The 19,732-nt window shown below is 42.7% G+C and overlaps 2 protein-coding genes and 1 pseudogene across 2 annotated transcripts; all 3 read left to right on the top strand.

Moving 5' to 3' along the window:
* Positions 1–1,668: 1,668 nt before the first annotated feature.
* Positions 1,669–19,634, top strand: LOC115534265 (uncharacterized; annotated as a pseudogene).
* LOC115534257 (histone H1) lies at positions 3,472–4,537 on the top strand. The gene has a single exon (XM_030345117.1). It carries the CDS (start codon positions 3,506–3,508, stop codon positions 4,130–4,132), a length of 627 nt encoding a protein of 208 aa, XP_030200977.1. The 5' UTR covers positions 3,472–3,505; the 3' UTR covers positions 4,133–4,537.
* LOC115559668 (histone H2A-like) lies at positions 9,982–10,723 on the top strand. Its single transcript, XM_030378699.1, has 2 exons — positions 9,982–10,076; positions 10,333–10,723. The coding sequence occupies exons 1-2, from the start codon at positions 9,982–9,984 to the stop codon at positions 10,700–10,702; spliced, it is 465 nt and encodes a 154-aa protein (XP_030234559.1). The 3' UTR covers positions 10,703–10,723.
* Positions 19,635–19,732: the final 98 nt, after the last annotated feature.

Genomic DNA, 19,732 nt, shown 5'->3' with positions numbered 1-19,732 from the left:
GTTTGCCTACAGAGAGAATCGATCCACAGAGGACGCCATAGCCATAGCACTCCACACTGCACTATCCCATCTGGAGCAGCAGGGGAGCTATGTGCGAATGCTTTTTGTGGATTACAGCTCTGCACTCAACACCATCCTCCCTCACAAACTGGTGGTCAAACTGGAGGACCTGGGGCTGCCACACAAGACCTGCATGTGGATCTATAGCTTTCTCTCAGATCGCAGACAGAGGGTTAGAGTAGGCCACCATACATCCACGGCCCTAAGCCTCAGTACCGGCTCCCCCCAGGGCTGTGTGCTGAGTCCCTTACTCTACTCCCTCTATACACACGACTGCTCCCCTGCCCATCACAGTAACACCATGGTGAAGTTCGCGGACGACACCACAGTGGTGGGGCTCATTTCCAGAGGGGGAGACGAGGCTGCCTACAGAGATGAGGTGGGGCAGCTGTCAACATGGTGCAAGGCTAACAACCTGCTCCTCAACACCTCAAAGACCAAGGAACTCATCATAGACTTCAGGAGAAAGAAAACAGAGATCACACCATTATTTATCAACGGGGAGAGTGTGGAGAGGGTAGCAGACTTCCGCTTTCTTGGAGTCCACATAGAAGACAGCCTATCCTGGAGCGTGAACACCTCTGAGCTGTTGAAAAAATCCCAGCAGAGGCTGTTCTTTCTGAGAATACTCAGGAGGAATAACATCGCTCAAAGTCTGCTGGTGTCCTTCTACCGTGCCACCATAGAGAGCATCCTCACATACTGCATGGGCATATGGTACACCAGCTGCACAGCGGCTCAGAGAAAAGCGCTCCAGAGGATCATCAACACCGCCCAAAAGACTGTCGGCTGCCCTCTCCCCACACTGGAAGAACTACATAGTTCCCGCTGCCTCAAAAAAGCCCAGAACATTATTAAGGACACACACCATCCCGGTCACTCCTTGTTTGAACTGTTGCCCTCAGGCAGAAGGTACAGATCACTCAATACAAGAACTAACAGACTCAAACACAGCTTTTATCCAACTGCAATAACCACCCTCAATACTGGAAAAACCCGATAATACTGCAGAGTACTCATATTGATGGCTCAGACTGAGATATGCTCACTGTTGTTTGTTTTGACTGTGTTCATGCTGTTTGTCCTGTGTGATTATGCATGTATGGCTGGATGTGTTTATGTATGTTTGTTTAAACTAGGTATTTTGAATTCAACATATTTTTTAATATATATTTTATGTATGTTTGTTTAAACTAGGTATTTTGAATTGAACATATTTTTAATATATATTTTTATAGACTCTTAAATGTTGCACTGACTGGAGAGCACTTTGAAATTTCGTTGTACTTGTGACAATGACAAATAAAGACCTATTCTATTCTATTCTATTCTATTTTAATAAATCTACTGTCAACTCCAAGACTAAAGCGTATCTGTTGACCAGAGTATCTTACAGCGTCTTTATTTCAGTAGAATGTCAATTTTAAAAGCAAATTTGCATTCTGGGTGAAATAGCAATAATTGAAAAGAAATTAGTCGGGTTATGTTCACGATACAATTCCTTTCTATGAAAGTCGACTTCACGACGCAAGCACTGGGCGGGGTCCGTACTAGAGTTCCCGCCCATCGTCTCTCTCAGGTCCTCTGCGAGCCTTTATAAAGTCGGGGTGTCCATCTTAGACTTCACATTGCTTCTGCTATCTAGTCAATCATGTCTGGTCGAGGAAAAGGAGGAAAAGGACTCGGGAAAGGAGGCGCCAAGCGTCACCGTAAAGTTCTCCGTGATAACATCCAGGGCATCACCAAGCCAGCTATCCGCCGTCTTGCCCGTCGTGGCGGTGTGAAGCGTATCTCCGGTCTGATCTACGAGGAGACCCGCGGTGTCCTCAAGGTGTTCCTGGAGAACGTGATCCGTGATGCCGTCACCTACACCGAGCACGCCAAGAGGAAGACCGTCACCGCCATGGATGTTGTCTACGCTCTGAAGAGGCAGGGACGCACCCTGTACGGCTTCGGCGGTTAAACCATCTTCTCTAACCCTAAACCCAAAGGCTCTTTTAAGAGCCACCTAAATACTTGCTGAAGAATTACTCCTACAAATAATAGATGTATATTTGCAATGAAAAATAAGCTCGACTTTTTTGCACGATCGATGACAATGTTCAAAGTTCCGTCACCAAGATGGCCTGCTCAACATTATCTCGTGTTTCCCCCTTGGCCGCCAATACTAATGACTGTCAATGATTGACGCTTAAGCTAAAGAAAATGTAAAAGCGCAATCAGATGTATTTTAGCTGTCTTGCGTAGGATGTAGCTTAGATGGAGACAGTATATATACCCTATTGAAATGAAAGACCACCTTAAAAACGTTTGTCCATTTTTCCATTAAATATATTTAACTCACTTATTCCTCTATCAATTTGTTTTAGAGCTATATATTATTATTTCATAGCCGTATTTATTTGATGATTGAATCAAATGGCATTCCATGATAAAATAGCGTTATAGCATTGACTCTAGCCTATTTCAACCTTTATGCTATATGATTAATGTTATGTCATGGTTCATCCATTCTGGGTTTCCTTCTGGATCGTTACATTCTATTGAAAGGCGCTTAATTTCGAGCGTGGGTTGACAAAATAATTTAACGTAACTAGGGATCATTCGATAGATAATTTAATAAATATATCAAAATATATTTAATGCACCTGCCAATATCGACTCAGTTTGGGTTCAATCTAGCCAACATTATTTGTTCATAAAATTTAGTTGAGTAGCCTATTCAAATCCATTTGGATGTAAAAGATGATGTGTAATTGGAGACAATAAACGGCAAAAAGCGACTAACGTTCGATACAAACGCAATTTTTCAAACGCAATGGACTAATGTTCCATACAAACGCAATTTTACTCTGCAAAATGTCCAAATGTATTTGAAGTAATCGAATAAATATCATGTAGCCTATTTAAATCCATACAGATGTATGTTTCTGATTGTTGTTGTAGCAGCTATAGGCAAGCCTTCTGACGAGTGTGTTTAACAGCAACTAAATGCGTTAATTGTATCAGAACAACAGAGACTCAGGACATGTTGATCACTGTCAACTGTTGGTCTGAAGTCTTGGTCATTTGAAAAAGAACTTTCCGCATTATGAAAGACTTAATGTATTATTAAAAACAAATCTCAACGAAACCTAAGTGACCATCACCAGGTCACGTCGCAATCTAAGCGTTATTGTAAACAATTGTCGAAATCATTGGTACATAAAACCAGGTACGGTTGAAATTTAGCATTTCTTCTTGTAATTTATTACCTAGACGTGTCAAATACTGACATCACATTGGAATTTTATGCTGGTAAATTTAAGGAGGAAACACAAACGAGACGAACATTCCCACCCTGGAGTAATTTTTCAATGGTTGAGTCTGTACGGTTCTCATCGTCTGTATAAGGACAGCCCACAGACCGGATTTACTCACATCTGATACAGAACCTCCCGAGAACATGTCTGAAGTAGCCCCTGCACCCGCTGCTGCCGCCTCCCCGGCGAAAGCCACCAAGAAGAAGCCCGCTGCCCGGCCGAAGAGGGTCGGCCCCAGTGTGAGCGACCTGATCGTGAAAGCCGTGGCTGCGTCCAAAGAGCGAAGCGGAGTTTCTCTGCCAGCGCTCAAGAAGACTCTGGCTGCCGACGGCTACGACGTGGAGAAGAACAATTCCCGGGTCAAGGCCGCCGTGAGGAGCTTGGTGTCCAAGGGAACCCTGCTCCAGGCCAAGGGCACCGGAGCGTCTGGATCCTTCAAGATCAGCAAGGAGGCAAAGAAACCCGCCGCTGCCAAGAAGGCCGCCGCCCCAAAGGCTAAGAAGCCCGCAGCCAAGAAACCCGCCGCGGCTAAGAAGGCAGTCACCCCGAAGAAAGTCAAGAAGACCCCAACCAAGAAGCCGGCATCCGCTAAGAAAGCGACCCCGAAGAAGGCAAAGAAGCCTGCCGCGGCTAAGAAAGTTGTGGCCAAGGTTACAAAGAAAACCGTCAAAAGCCCCAAAAAAGCTCCCAAGCCTGTTGCCAAGAAGTCTCCGGCAAAGAAGGCAGCAAAGCCCAAAGCAGCCAAGAAGGCCGCTCCAAAGAAGAAGTAAACTCTCTATGTCAAGTTGAATTCCCCCAAAGGCCCTTTTCAGAGCCACCTACACGACTTTAGGAGCATATTCCGAATGCACTTCTCTACATGTATAGTTTCTTTAGTCGCCCATATTGTATCACAACGAATGAGTGACTACCGTGTTGCAAATGGTCCTATATTTGGTCTAATCCATTTATTTATACGCGATATAAGAGCTTAGGTGGGTTAAAGCCTCATAAAGCATCAACAAACCAACATGAGCTGTCCATCACGTAGCTATAAACCTAGGCTATTCAGTTTCAGTCTTATAGAGTAGGCTATTCATTATAATACAATGCACAACTGTTTTGAGGTTCCAAGACAACTATCTTCACTAACCATATATAGTAATAAAATAAAGTAATACTTGAAGGAACCCTAGGGGAAATTCAAAAGAGAGTAAATATGAAAGCCGTAATACAAATAGCTAGGCTATATGTAACGTCCCTCAGAAGGTGAAATCAAATGCGAACCCCCCCCCCCCCCCCCCCCCTGAATCCAATAAGTGTCCCTGCATTTTACTCATTTGTTTAAATTCCCTTCAGTGTTGTCGTATAAATTCCTATAATATTTGCAATATCGAATGATCCAAATAATAGGCTAAATAGGCTACTATCATTATATTCAAACTAAAATATATTCAACCCTTCATTATCCGCATATCTTGGTGTAAAAGTGAGAGGCTGATGGATGGTAAATGGATGGTTTCACCCCTCCCCGATTATCCAAAGCCGGAAATAACTGGGCGGGCACCAATGTGAGTGCGGGACTCGCGATTTCTAACTACGTTTTTATAAGGACCAATCAGAGTGTTGGGGTTCTCCGGGGGGCTGGCTATATAAAAGTTCCACTAAGAGTTTTAACTATCACTCTTTGAAGACCCCTAACCAACATGGCCAGAACCAAGCAGACCGCGCGTAAGTCCACCGGCGGCAAGGCCCCCAGGAAGCAGCTCGCCACCAAGGCAGCCCGTAAGAGCGCCCCGGCCACCGGCGGCGTGAAGAAGCCCCATCGTTACAGGCCCGGGACCGTGGCCCTGAGAGAGATCCGTAGGTACCAGAAGTCCACCGAGCTGCTGATCCGCAAGCTGCCCTTCCAGCGCCTGGTGAGGGAGATCGCTCAGGACTTCAAGACCGACCTGCGCTTCCAGAGCTCCGCCGTCATGGCTCTTCAGGAGGCCAGCGAGGCTTACCTGGTCGGCCTGTTCGAGGACACCAACCTGTGCGCCATCCACGCCAAGAGGGTCACCATCATGCCCAAAGACATCCAGCTGGCCCGCCGTATCCGCGGAGAACGCGCCTAAACGGACCTACTTCCAAACACCCAAACGGCTCTTTTCAGAGCCACCTACTTATTATAAAGAACCATCCCTATATACTTAGCCATAATGCATCACCACTATCACACAGACTTAAACTAAGAACTCTTCAAATAATTGAGACGGATATTAAATGATATGCATGTTATGTAAAGATTGCAACGCAAAATTAACTATATGCAGAACATAGTATACAATGTATTATTGACGTAGGCTACAATTTTCAGTTGAATGGAAACGATTTATATGAAAATATATCAACCCTTATCGTTAATTTTAGATGGTAATGTGATATTTTGTTGGAAATGTTGAGGGGTTGGTTATGAGGTGATATCGTGTTTGAGGTCTGAGGTTGGTGAGAGATAATTTAGGAGCAAGGATAGAGATGGAGATTAGATACTTTAACTTAAGTATTAGATAGGCCTATAGGGTAAGGAATAAGCATTGTATATGGTTTTGGTATAAGGATGGCTACGTTTCATGGTGAATTAATTATTAATTATTATTCATGATTTATTTTCTAATTACTCATAAGATTCCATCGCTTCCTTGGATAAGAACGCGTCGCGCACATTTAGTGTCCTATATAAATGAAGCCTCCTAGAGCAGAAAGGTTCTATTTCTTATTTTTTTCGTTGCTTATGGCAAAATACTGCCGCCTATTGGCCATGAATCTAAGATATGTTATTGGTCCGTTTTGTATTGTGTGGGCTAGCCAATGAGCAAAGGGCTGGAGGTCTATGTAATCTCCTGTTTGAAGAGAACCATTGTAATTACTTTGAAGCATTTACGTACCGAAGTAAAACATGTCTGGAAGAGGTAAAACCGGACCAGACACTTAAAAAGATAAATAAAATGCTTTTTAATTTCATCTGGGGAACCACAAGGGAAGTTACAAAGAGAGAGCTTCTATATATAAAAAAAAAAAAAACGGAGGGCTCGGAGCTGTGGACCTGGGGCTGAAATTAAGAATTGCATTTTGTAAAAATATTGCATCTGGTTTTAAAAGAGAGGCTGTTTGGATAGGTGAGGCGTTGAGCTGGACCAAAAAGAGGGGTCGTGCTAGAAGTTCACTGCCTTACTTTAAAGTAATGTATGGTGATCTTATAGAGAAATCGGTACACCTGAATATTGACTGGCTTGGAACGCCCAGTAAAGATATATATGTAATTGTGTGTAATGACTTGTATGGTGACATTTTCCACTATAAATATCTAGATGATGCTGAAAAGCAGGTGTGTCTGAAAAACATACGGAGCAAAACTATATCTGAAAAAAAGAGGGACGTAATGTGGCTGGTCTCAGTAAGGAGACTAGCAGTTCGAGCAGTGGTGAAGTGGAGCTGCTTCGTTAAAACTATTAAATGTCCGATTCATAATTGTGATGAAGATGAATCAGTTGAGCACCTGCTTGTAGACTGCCACAGATCACAGTATGTCTGGGGGAAAATGTCACAGATTGGTTTTAACGTTAATATCACATATAAAGCTGCTATGTATGGAGTTTTCGAGGAACGCATGTCTGCCATGGATCAGGACTTTCATTGGTCCGTGGTGTGTGCTGTCATTAACAAGCTGTGGAACACTAGGTGCGCCATGGTTATAAAACAGGAATCCATCTCGGGAGAGGTGGTATTCAAACATTCAAACAGAGCTTAAAAGACAACGAACTCTTGACTCCAGGGAAAAAAGAATGAGGCCATGGCACTTATTGACTTTGTGAATTATTATTATTATTATCTTATTTTTCAAATGTGTTGTATTTCAATGTGTATTTTCTTGTATCTTGTAGTAAAACCGGAGGGACAGGCTTTTACACTGTCCTGAGCGGGGACTTCAACTTGTATACTGAGGCTAATGACAGGATCCCTGTCCCTACGAATCCTCGCAGCAGGAATAGGGAAGGTGATGCTTTGAAAAAAATGAGTGAATCTTGTGGAGTTAAAGATATTTTTAGAGTGCTGCATCCTTTTGATGTAGGCTATACTCGGTTCGATGCGCGTATCAAAACGAGGATAGACCGGATATACATGACTGCTGACATTACACCTGTAAGCTATAAGACTCGGGTTTTGGTCAATTCAGACCACCTGGCTGTAATAGCACTTTTAAAATTTGGAAAGACGGAAAAAAAAGGTTTTTGGAAACTAAATGTTAACTGTTTAAAGAACAACGATGTAATCACTGAATTAAAAAAAGAAGTAGTAGTCACAAAAAGTTTAAAGGTTTTAACCATGTCCCATGTGGAACTGTGGGAAGTTTTAAAAGAACGTCTGAGGTATTTTTTCAAATTTAAATGCAGAATGTTAAACCAGGAGCAAAATGCAAAATACAGCGCACTCACGGCTCGTTTTGTAGATTTGAAAATTAAAGCAAATAAAACGGAGATGGACACAGAGACTTTGTCCGAAATGGAAATTGAGCTGGCCAAATTAAATGACGTATCATTCTGCCTTCGCCTACAGGCAGGTATGGGGGATACAGCATGTCCTACCAACGTACATAGCCTGGCAGGTATACAGAAAAAGAAACTCGAAAATAAGCATGTGGGCCCAATACTAAATGAATATGGTCTTTTAATAGAAGATGAGAAAACAAAAAGGGAAACGATTAGAGAAATGTGTGAAAAACTGTATAGAAAATGTGATATTAATATGTCAAGCTTGCAGTCTTTTCTCGGCTCGATTATTTTGAACAGGGTCGATCTTATTTCAGAGGGTGGGGTTATCACTCCTGATGAAGTAAGAGAAGCAATTTCTCAGTTGCGTAAGGGAAAGTCACCTGGGCCAGATGGCCTTCCTAATGAGTTTTACCTCTCTTGCTCAGACATGTTGGTAGATTTGCTAACCTCAGCTTTTAATGACGGAATCAAAGTAGGCAAGATGCACGCATCCTTTTATCATGGTGTGATATCGCTAATATATAAAAAGGGGCCCTTTCCCAGTCTAGATAATTGGAGGCATGTCACAATTATGAATGTAGATTATAAGATCTTAGCAAAAATAGTAGCAAACAGGCTAAATGATGATCTAGAGAAGCTTGTGGAAAAGGAACAGACATGTGGCATTAGGGGGAGGCTAATGTGGGACAATTTAGGTCTGTTAAGAGACATTACCAGTGGGAATCTAAAAGATGAGTTCTTCCTGGTAAGCCTTGACCAAAAAAAAGCTTTTGATTATATATCTAGAGAATACTTGTGGGAAGTGCTAAGGGCTTATGGTTTTAAACAAGAACTTATTAATATTATTAAATTGTTATGTGTAGAATCCACAGTCCAAATAAATGTTAATGGTGTCTTAACGGATTCATTTGCAATCAAGAGGGGGGTAAAACAAGGGTGCCCCCTCTCAGCAGCTCTCTACATTCTCGCTATCAACCCTTTATTGAGCAAGATTAAGAACGATAAAAGGCTCTTGGGTATTAACACTAGTGGCGGCGAGCGTGTGATTGTCTTGGCCTATGCCGACGACATTACCATTATAATTAAAAACGGTAAAGAATTGAACATTGTTAATGAGCATTTGTCCCATTATGAAGAGATCTCTGGTTCCAAATTAAACCATGACAAAACCGAAGGTGTCTGGTTCGGGAAGAGCGAGACAAAACCAACGATAGATATAAACGATAAAGATGCAATGACAATCCTGGGCATAAAGTTCAGTAGGAATGATTGTTATGGAGAAAACTGGAACGAAAAAGATAAAGAGATTAAAGAGGAACTGGATAAATGGGAAAATAAATCATGTAGCTATAGGGCCAGGATTTTAATCATAAAAACATGTGTTATGTCAAAGCTGCTGTTCTTGGCGACCATTTTTCCTCCTAAGGACCAGACACTTAAAAAGATAAATAAAATGCTTTTTAATTTCATCTGGGGAACCACAAGGGAGGTTACAAAGAGAGAGCTTCTATAGAGAGAGAGAGCTTCTATATAAAAACTAAAAAAACGGGGGGCTCGGAGCTGTGGACCTGGGGCTAAAATTAAGAATTGCATTTTGTAAAAACATTGCATCTGGTTTTAAAAGAGAGGCTGTTTGGATAGGTGAGGCTTTGAGCTGGACCAAGAAGAGGGGTCGTGCTAGAAGTTCACTGCCTTACTTTAAAGTAATGTATGGTGATCTTATAGAGAAATCGGTACCCCTGAATATTGACTGGCTTGGAACGCCCAGTAAAGATATATATATAATTGTGTGTAATGACTTGTATGGTGACATTTTCCCCTATAAATATCTAGATGATGCTGAAAAGCAGGTGTGTCTGAAAAACATACGGAGCAAAACTATATCTGAAAAAAAGAGGGACGTAATGTGGCTGGTCTCAGTAAGGAGACTAGCAGTTCGAGCAGTGGTGAAGTGGAGCTGTTTCGTTAAAACTATTAAATGTCCGATTCATAATTGTGATGAAGATGAATCAGTTGAGCACCTGCTTGTAGACTGCCACAGATCACAGTATGTCTGGGGGAAAATGTCACAGATTGGTTTTAACGTTAATATCACATATAAAGCTGCTATGTATGGAGTCTTCGAGGAACGCATGTCTGCCATGGATCAGGACTTTCATTGGTCCGTGGTGTGTGCCGTCATTAACAAGCTGTGGAACACTAGGTGCGCCATGGTTATAAAACAGGAATCCATCTCGGGAGAGGTGGTATTCAAACAGATTCAAACAGAGCTTAAAAGACAACAAACTCTTGACTCCAGGGAAAAAAAGAATGAGGCCATGGCACTTATTGACTTTGTGAATTATTATTATTATCATCTTTTTTTTTTCAAATGTGTTGTATTTCAATGTGTATTTTCTTGTATCTTCCTGAAGTGAATTGTAAATCCTGCATAATTTAAATAAAAATATATAAAAAAGTAAAACCGGAGGCAAAGCCAGGGCGAAGGCCAAGACCCGCTCATCCCGTGCCGGACTCCAGTTCCCCGTCGGCCGTGTGCACAGACTCCTCCGTAAGGGAAACTATGCTCGACGCGTTGGTGCCGGAGCGCCCGTCTACATGGCGGCGGTTCTCGAGTATTTGACCGCTGAAATCCTGGAGTTGGCTGGAAACGCGGCCCGCGACAACAAGAAGTCCCGCATCATCCCCCGCCATCTGCAGCTGGCCGTCCGCAACGACGAGGAGCTCAACAAACTCCTAGGCGGAGTGACCATCGCTCAGGGCGGTGTGCTGCCCAACATCCAGGCCGTCCTTCTGCCCAAGAAGACCGAGAAGCCCGCCAAGAAGTAGAATCAGAACCAGACTACTATTAACACAAAGGCTCTTTTAAGAGCCACCTAAATATTGAATAAGAGCCACTTCTCCCAGGGGGAAGTCAGTCCGAGGGGGGGATTCGGAGAGAGCCTATATAATGACGTCATATTAAATGCTGCGGAACATCCATTTTTTACAGAGACGAGAACACGGGTGACGTAACATTCAGGGCTCCGCTCCTGATAAACACTCGGTGTGTAAAAAAAGATCTGCCAACTAGCCACTGTTATTCACATACGTTAGCAAGTAAAAAATGTGGAAATTAGAGCCAACTCGGCCGTGCTGAATTTCACACACTAACAACATGCCGACAAGCTGTTGCGGTCCGGGATTATACACGGCGTTATAACAAGGATTCAGGAGGTTATTTCTGAAGGTTTACAAAGGAAAGTGACAATAAAAGAAAGCCTTCAATTTCACCCTGAGTTACGAGTTGTCTGATATGAGGAAAGTGACGGTTTCTCCGTCAAGTGTACGGAGAAATCAAGTTTGAGCTGGCCAATAAGCAGAGACCTTGGCCAGCTCAAACTCCGTCAAGTCTTTGCTCTTTTTTTGCCAACCAGTTTACATGCGGGATTCCAGAATCAAAACGATAACATTCAACGTGTCTATTAATATGGCAGCAACATTTGACACCATTTAGAATGTTCACTACAACAGATGTTGGAACACCAACATGCTAAGGTAAAATCAGCATAGTACCATATTAAGCTATGGACAGTTCTGCGTTGTGCGTCATAGCCTGTCGTTTTAATCAAATGAAACATGAGGGGTGACGCTGTTGTTTTTATTGGTCGTAATGAAAGAAAACATATGGGGTAACACTGTTGCTTTTTATTGGTCGTCATGAAAAAAGCAAAAAGGGTAACACCTGTTTTTTATTGGTCGTCATGAAAAAAAACAAAAGGGGTAACACTGTTGTTTTTTATTGGTCGTCATGAAAAAAAACATAAAGGGTAACACTGTTGCCTTTTTGTCAAATAAAATATAAGGTGTATCACTGTCGTTTTTTATAGGTCGTCATGAAAAAAAACATAAGGGAAATAATAGAAATACACACATACATTTTAATGTCATGTATATCCTCTTTATTGATGATTGATTATTGTGTATTGTCATCGCCTCAGTAGTCATATATAACCTCAGACCTAATAAAATTACAAATCTCAGTGGGTAGTGGAGAGAGCTGTGAGCTTACCCCCTGGTGACCGGGGTTCAAGTTTGGTTGATGTCTTCTGTTGGAAGACTCATATCTCTATTTCATGCGAATTATAAAGTCAAGTATAACCATTGTGATGAATTTAGTCAGTGTCTTGATGGTCCATTGATAAGTTCCGAGGTCAACACTCTGAACAGCTGAGGTTCGGAACGTTGACAGGGGTACGACTGTCGTTATTGGTCAACATGAAAAAAACATAAGGGGTATCACTGTTGATTTTTATCAATTAAAACATAGGGGGTAACACTGTCTTTTTTCACAAATGAAACATGAGGGGTGACACTGTCGTTTTTCTTTGGTCGTCATGAAAAAAACATAAGGGGCAACACTGTTGTTTTTTATTGGTCGTCATGAAAAAAAACCTAAGGGGTAACACTGTTGTTTTTTATTTGTCGCCATGAAAAAAAACATAAGGGGTAACACTGTGGTTTTTTATTGGTCGTCATGAAAAAAAAACACTGTCGTTTTTATCAAATGAAACATGAGGTGTAACACTGTCGTTTTTATCAAATGAAACATATGGGGTAACACTATCCTTTTTTATCGGTCGTCATGAAAAAAACATAAGGGGTAACACTGTCGATATTTATCCATTAAAACATAGGGGGTAACACTGTCGTTTTTATCAAATTAAACATGAGGGGTAACACTGTCGTTTTTCTTTGGTCGTCATGAAAAAAAACATAAGGGGTAACACTGTAGTTTTTTATCGGTCGTCATGAAAAAAACTTAAGGGGTAACACTGTTGTTTTTCTTTGGTCGTCATTAAAAAAAATTAAGGGGTAACACTGTTGTTTTTTATTGGTCGTCATGAAAAAAAACATGAGGGGTAACACTGTTGTTTTTTATTGGTTGTCATGAAAAAATACATAAGGGGTAACACTGTTGTTTTTTATTGGTCGTCATGAAAAAAAACATAAGGGGTAACACTGTGGTTTTTTATTGGTCGTCATGAAAAAAAACACAAGGGGTAACTGTCGTTTTTTATCGGCCGTCATGAAATAAACATAAGTGGTAACACTGTCGATATTTATCAAATAAAACATAGGGGGTAACACTTTGTTTTTCTTTGGTCGTCATGAAAAAAAACATAAGGGAAATAATAGAAATACACACATGCATTTTAATGTCATGTATATCCTCTTTATTGATGATTGATTATTGTGTATTGTCATCACCTCAGTAGTCATATTTAACCTCAGACTAAATTAAATTATAAATCTCAGTGGGAAGTGGAGAGAGCTGTGAGCTAACCCCCTGGTGACCGGGGTTCAAGTCCGGTGGATGTCCTCTGTTGGAAGACTCTTATTTCTATTTCATGTGAATTATAAAGTCAAGTATAATAACCATTGTGATGAGTTTTTCAGCTGTCTTGTTGGTGTATTGATAAGATCAGAGGTTAACACTCTAAACAGCTCAGGTTCGGATCCCTGTAAAAACAGACAGGGGTACGTCGTTTATTATTGGTCAACATGGAAAAAACATGAGGGGTAACCGTCGTTTTTTATCGGCCGTCATGAAAAAAAACACAAGGGGTAACACTGTCGTTTTTATCAAATGAAACATGAGGTGTAACACCGTCGTTTTTATCAAATGAAACTTAAGGGGTAACACTGTCCTTTTTTATCGGTCTTCATGAAAAAAACATAAGGGGTAACACTGTCGATATTTATCGATTAAAACATAGGGGGTAACACTGTCTCGTTTTTATCAAATGAAACATGAGGGGTGACACTGTCGTTTTTCTTTGGTCGTCATGAAAAAAACTTAAGGGGTAACACTGTCGATATTTATCCATTAAAACATAGGGGGTAACACTGTCGTTTTTATCAAATGAAACATGAGGGGTGATACCGTCGTTTTTCTTTGGTCGTCATGAAAAAAACTTAAGGGGTAACACTTGTTTTTTATTGGTAGTCGTGAAAAAAAAAAAACTGCACCATGTTGGAAAAGACCCACAGCACAAGTGGAACCAAGGAAAGTTTCCAGCAAAAGGCTCTGTTTGTTCCTACTGCCACAAACCCAACCACTGGGTGGCAGTGTGCCACAAGCGTGAAGTAAACACTGTAGCATTGACTCGGAGCAAGACTCAACAGATGATGAGGGAATGCTGAGCATAAATATGATGTAGCCCGAAGACCCCACTGTTGATAAATGGGTGGTCAAATTGGAAATTCTGTCTAAAGAAGTGAAATTCAGAATTGATACAGGCGCAAAGTGTAACACATTGACTCTAAATAGCTACCAGTTTCTTGCCCACACAGGTGAGTTGCAGCGCTCTGAGACAGTGCTCCGCTCATACTCCAATCACCGGCTGAAGCCTGTAGCTGCTGTTAATCTACAAGTCAAGTCAAAAAAGTGTAAAGAGACCATAGTGTTTGAAATTTTGGACATTGCTCAAGAGAATGTGCTCAGTGGCGCTTCAGCTGAAGCGTTGGTGCTGATTGTGCACCTTGACTTACTGGAGAGTGATGCAGAGAGGCGCTACACACGAAACCCTGACAATACTGAAACACAGCGTGTTCCTGCTGGACTTCTTGAGTTCCCAGAGCTGACGCGCACCACTGGAACCATGCCAGGTAAATACACCATAAAGCTTGAACCAGGTGCAAAAGGTGTAGTTCATCCTGTACGGAGGCAACCAGCCGCTCTCAGAGGCAAGATACTGGAGAAACTGCATGAAATTGAAGAAGATGGCTACATTACCAAAGTTGAGCAGCCTACTGAGTGGGTGAGTTCCATGGTCGCCGTAGTAAAAAATGGCAAGGTGAGAATCTGCATCGACCCAAGTGACCTAAATAAAGTCATAAAGAGAGAACATCCCCCCATGCGAACCGTAGAGGAGGTTGTCTCAAAGATACCAGGTGCTACAGTCTTCTCAGTCCTAGATGCGAAATCAGGATTTCTGCAGATAGAGTTGGATGAATCATCGTCCTTCCTCACCACCTTCAATACACCAATAGGTCAATTTAGATGGCTTAGACTCCCCTTTGTTATAAAATGCGTGCCTGAAATCTACCAACGCATCATGGACCAGATGCTCGTGGGCATTGAAGGAGCTGTAAGCGTGATGGATGACATCCTTATAGCTGCCCCCACAGTGCAGGAACACGATGCAATTCTGCGCAGAGTGGTCGAGAAAGCTACGAGCTACAACCTGAAGCTTAACTTCAATAAATGCCACATACGCCAGCCTTCTGTGCCATACGTGGGACACCTGATAACAGCTGATGGTCTGAAGCCTGACCCAGCGAAAGTGGAAGCTGTTCAGGGCATGTCGCCACCATTGGATAAAGAAGGTGTCCAACGCTTCTTGGGCTTCGTTACTTACCTGTCGAAGTTCATCCCTAACCTCAGTGAAGTGGATGCGCCGCTGCGCCAGCTCCTAAAGAGAGATGTGGAGTTTGCATGGCAGCCAGCTCAGCAACAGGCGTTTGACAAAATAAAAGAGCTGTGCACATGTTACGGGTCCCAGGATTGGGTGCCACGGCAACAATAAAGAAATCTGTAATGTACAGAAAATGGTGAGAAACAATGAAGACACGACTGCTCAGTTCGTCATCCAAGTTGCGTCTCTATTCAAATTCACAAATAAAATACAAACATTTCTCTGAATGTCTCTTGTTCAGTCTTCAAGTGTACATCAAATATTCACTACATCGTACATCCTATTCTAATTCACATTCATGTTATAGCTCGTGCACATTCAATATTCTCCATTAGTCCACTTGACTCTACTTGAGCAACGTACTCATTTACATTCACCTGTTTAAGTGAGTTAAAGCATCAATAATAATATAGTGCAATAAACAGCATTAATCCACTGTACTTGAATGCAACATGTTGTTGGCAATTATTCTCGATTCACACACACTTAAATAAAACATAAGTATTACTCAGAGAAAGCTAAACGTTTTCAATACAAAGTTAACCAAGTTGTGACTGGATGTAACAGTAACATTTTTATCTTTAACCAGTATGCATTAATATAAACATTCTTTCAAACTTGTATATCTGTAACCATGAACCATTAACATTTATTCATATTCCCATTTGAACTGTAGTGTAAAGGAGACCACAAATAAAACTAACACTGTGCAAAGTGCTGACAAAAACCCTTACATTTCGCGGAATGCCCGCAAGGCAATACACAGGGTGAACAATAAACCCATAATCGGCGGGAACTGCCGTTTCGCGCCTTCCGGTATTTACCCCTGCCATTGTACTCAACGGCGGTATTTTAAAGTCTCTTAAGTTCGCTAAAAACACAACAAAACATGACCCAAACTTCTTTAACAGTTATACATATAAAGCAAGGCTTTAGAAGGTTGACATTTTATAGTTTGAACCAACTACTGACCTGTAATGTACAGAAAATGGTGAGAAACAATGAAGACACGACCGCTCAGTTCGTCATCCAAGTTGCGTCTGAGGACGCGGGAGGAAGTGCTCCCGTCTGACGACAACCCGGAACGCAACTACTTCAGTGTCAACAGTTCCACCTGGGTGCTGCTTAGATTTTAAGTTCCTCTCAACACTAATTATGAGGAATAAATGAATGTACTGGTCTCATACATTTATCAAAATCGTTTCAAGCCCTTAAATTCAGAGAAAATTACCTTCTGCTAATATAAATCAAATAATCAGTTTTGAGAGTACCACACACACATCCCCCAGTGCTGAAGTATTTTGATCCTGCAAAGCCTGTTGTGATATTCTGTTATGCCAGCAGCAGCGGACTAGGAGCGGTCCTGCTGCAAGTGGATCAGCCCATCGCTTTCTCCTCAAGGTCACTCACTGACGCAGAGACGGGCTATGTGCAAATTGAAAAAGAGACACTCTCCATTGTCCATGCCTGCACTAAGTTCCACAATAACATGTTTGGAACACATGTCACAGTGTACAACGATCACAAACCTCTCGAAGACATCTACAAGAAATCCCTGTTGTCTACACCCATGCGGATTCAGAGAATGCTTCTTCGCTTGCAGTGGTATAATCTCACTGTAAAGTATAGAAGAGGAAAAGACATGGAGCTCCCGGACACACTGTCCAGAGCACAGCTATCGGAGAACACACCAGAGATGGATGGCTTAGAGTGCATCTCCATGCTGACCTTTGTCTCTGTGAGTGATCAGAAATATAGAGAACTACAAGTACGCACAAAAGAAGAGCTCAGCTGTCTCCAACAGATTATTCAGTGTGGCTGGCCAGAGCACAGGCGTGAGGTGCCTTTTCAGATTCAGCCATATTGGGACTCGAGGAGCCAGCTCGTGTTGTCCGATGGACTCATCTTCAAGGGACTCCGAATAGTAGTACCCCCCACCATGCGTGAGCACATGCTGAGGCTCATATACCAATCACATCTGGGAATAGTGAAAAGCAAACAGCGAGCTCGTGAAGCCCTCTACTGGCCAGGTATGAGTGCACAAATTGAAGAAGTAGTCAGAAACTGCAGTTTGTGTGCAAATTTTCAAAATAAACTGCCCAGACAACCGCTCAAACCAACGGAAACACCCAACCTTCCCTTTGAGAAGGTAGCATCAGACCTCTTCGAATTAGAAGGGAAACAGTACATACTGCTTGTGGACTACTACTCAAAGTTCCTTGAAGTGGACCGATTGAGAGACACGCGCAGTCGCACTGTCATAGACACACTTAAAGCGCAGTTTGGAAGGCACGGCATCCCTGCAACGATGAGGACAACAATGGCCCACAGTACTCCTCAGAGGAGTTTAAAGACTTTTGCAAGAGTTACAGCATCCTACACGTCACGTCTTCCCCACAAACGCCACACTCAAATGGTGAAGCGGAGCGTGCCGTGCAAACTGTGAAGAGGCTCTGGAACAAGGCACCAGACAAACATCTTGCACTACTGGATTACAGGACTACTCCCCTCGAGTCGGTAGGCCTTTCACCAGCTCAACTGCTCATGGGAAGGAGGCCACGCAACGGCAATGGCACGTGAGCTCCTTGCACCAACGGCCTATAACCCAATGAAAGTCAAGCGTCTGCTAGATCAGACTAAGGACAATCAAAGGTACTATTATGACGGCAAGAGAGCAGGCAAACCTCATGGTTTCCAGAGGTTGTAGTCAGACAGCACAGTGCTCCGCGATCCTATATCGTTGACAGTGGAAACAAGGAGTACCGCCGCAACAGCCAACATCTTCGCACAAGCACTCCAGCCGCCAACCGTCCACGCCCCTGGATACGTAATGAGTTATGGACTGAGCCGCCAGAGCAGACAGCTGAAAAGGAACTGACAGCTGAAAAGGAACAGCTGTCTCCTACCCCATCTGAACAGCCTCGCTCGCCTCCCAGAGAACCCTTGAGCCATGCTCAGGCCCGGGCAGGTGAACTGTACATCACCAGGCGAGGCAGAGCGGTCAAGCCGCCCGACAGACTGACTTTATGAGTTGTGTGCATGAAGTTAGTTAGGGACAAGGTGTGGTAAAGACACCTACGGAAGTGAAGTGCTGGTAACCTCTCCTTCCCAGTTAGCCTGATCAAAAGTTCAAAGCATTAACTTAGTTAAGTTAGTGTGATCAGCAAGTTAGTGTGATCAGATTTAAAGTTAAAGAGTTTGTTACTTTGTTTACTTAAGTCAAATGGATGTCAAGGTTAATTTGACATGAAGTCATGACATTTTAGCTGCTAAAATGTTTCTGAGTTGTTCCTAGATTGTATGCCTTTTCTTTGAAAATAAGGGAGATGTAATGTATTGTTTGATTTACTCCCATGACTACGGTCTGTTCTGTCCCGCCTGGGTACGCGTAGTGCCGTTGGTACGCATGCGCAGTTTAATAAATCTACTGTCAACTCCAAGACTAAAGCGTATCTGTTGACCAGAGTATCTTACAGCGTCTTTATTTCAGAAGAATGTCAATTTTAAAAGCAAATTTGCATTCTGGGTGAAATAGCAATAATTTAAAAGAAATTAGTCGGGCTATGTTCACGATACGATTCCTTTCTATGAAAGTCGACTTCACGACCCAAGCACTGGGCGGGGTCCGTACTAGAGCTCCCGCCCATCGTCTCTCTCAGGTCCTCTGCGAGCCTTTATAAAGTCGGGGTATCCATGTTAGACATCACATTACTTCTACTATCTAGTCAATCATGTCTGGTCGAGGAAAAGGAGGAAAAGGACTCGGGAAAGGAGGCGCCAAGCGTCACCGTAAAGTTCTCCGTGATAACATCCAGGGCATCACCAAGCCCGCTATCCGCCGTCTTGCCCGTCGTGGCGGTGTGAAGCGTATCTCCGGTCTGATCTACGAGGAGACCCGCGGTGTCCTCAAGGTGTTCCTGGAGAACGTGATCCGTGATGCCGTCACCTACACCGAGCACGCCAAGAGGAAGACCGTCACCGCCATGGATGTTGTCTACGCTCTGAAGAGGCAGGGACGCACCCTGTACGGCTTCGGCGGTTAAACCATCTTCTCCAACCCTAAACCAAAGGCTCTTTTGAGAGCCACCTAAATACTTGTTGAAGAATTACTCCTACCAATAATAGATGTATATTTGCATTGAAAAATAAGCTCAACATTTTTACCCTTATGATGTCAATGTAAAATATCTGCCACACATGAAAACTAAACCTTTTTTCTAATTGGCTACTAAGGGTCAAGTTCTGTCACCAAGTTGGCCTGCTCAACATTATCTCGTGATTCCCCCTTGGCCGCCAATACTAATGACGGTCAATGATTGACGCTTAAGCTAAAGAAAATGTAAAACCGCATTCAGATGTATTTTAGCTGTCTTGCGTAGGATGTAGCTTAGATGGAGAA

This window comes from Gadus morhua, chromosome 2, assembly GCF_902167405.1.
Source record: "Gadus morhua chromosome 2, gadMor3.0, whole genome shotgun sequence".
Classification (NCBI taxonomy): domain Eukaryota; kingdom Metazoa; phylum Chordata; class Actinopteri; order Gadiformes; family Gadidae; genus Gadus; species Gadus morhua.
This window is presented reverse-complemented; position numbering and strand designations above follow the sequence as displayed.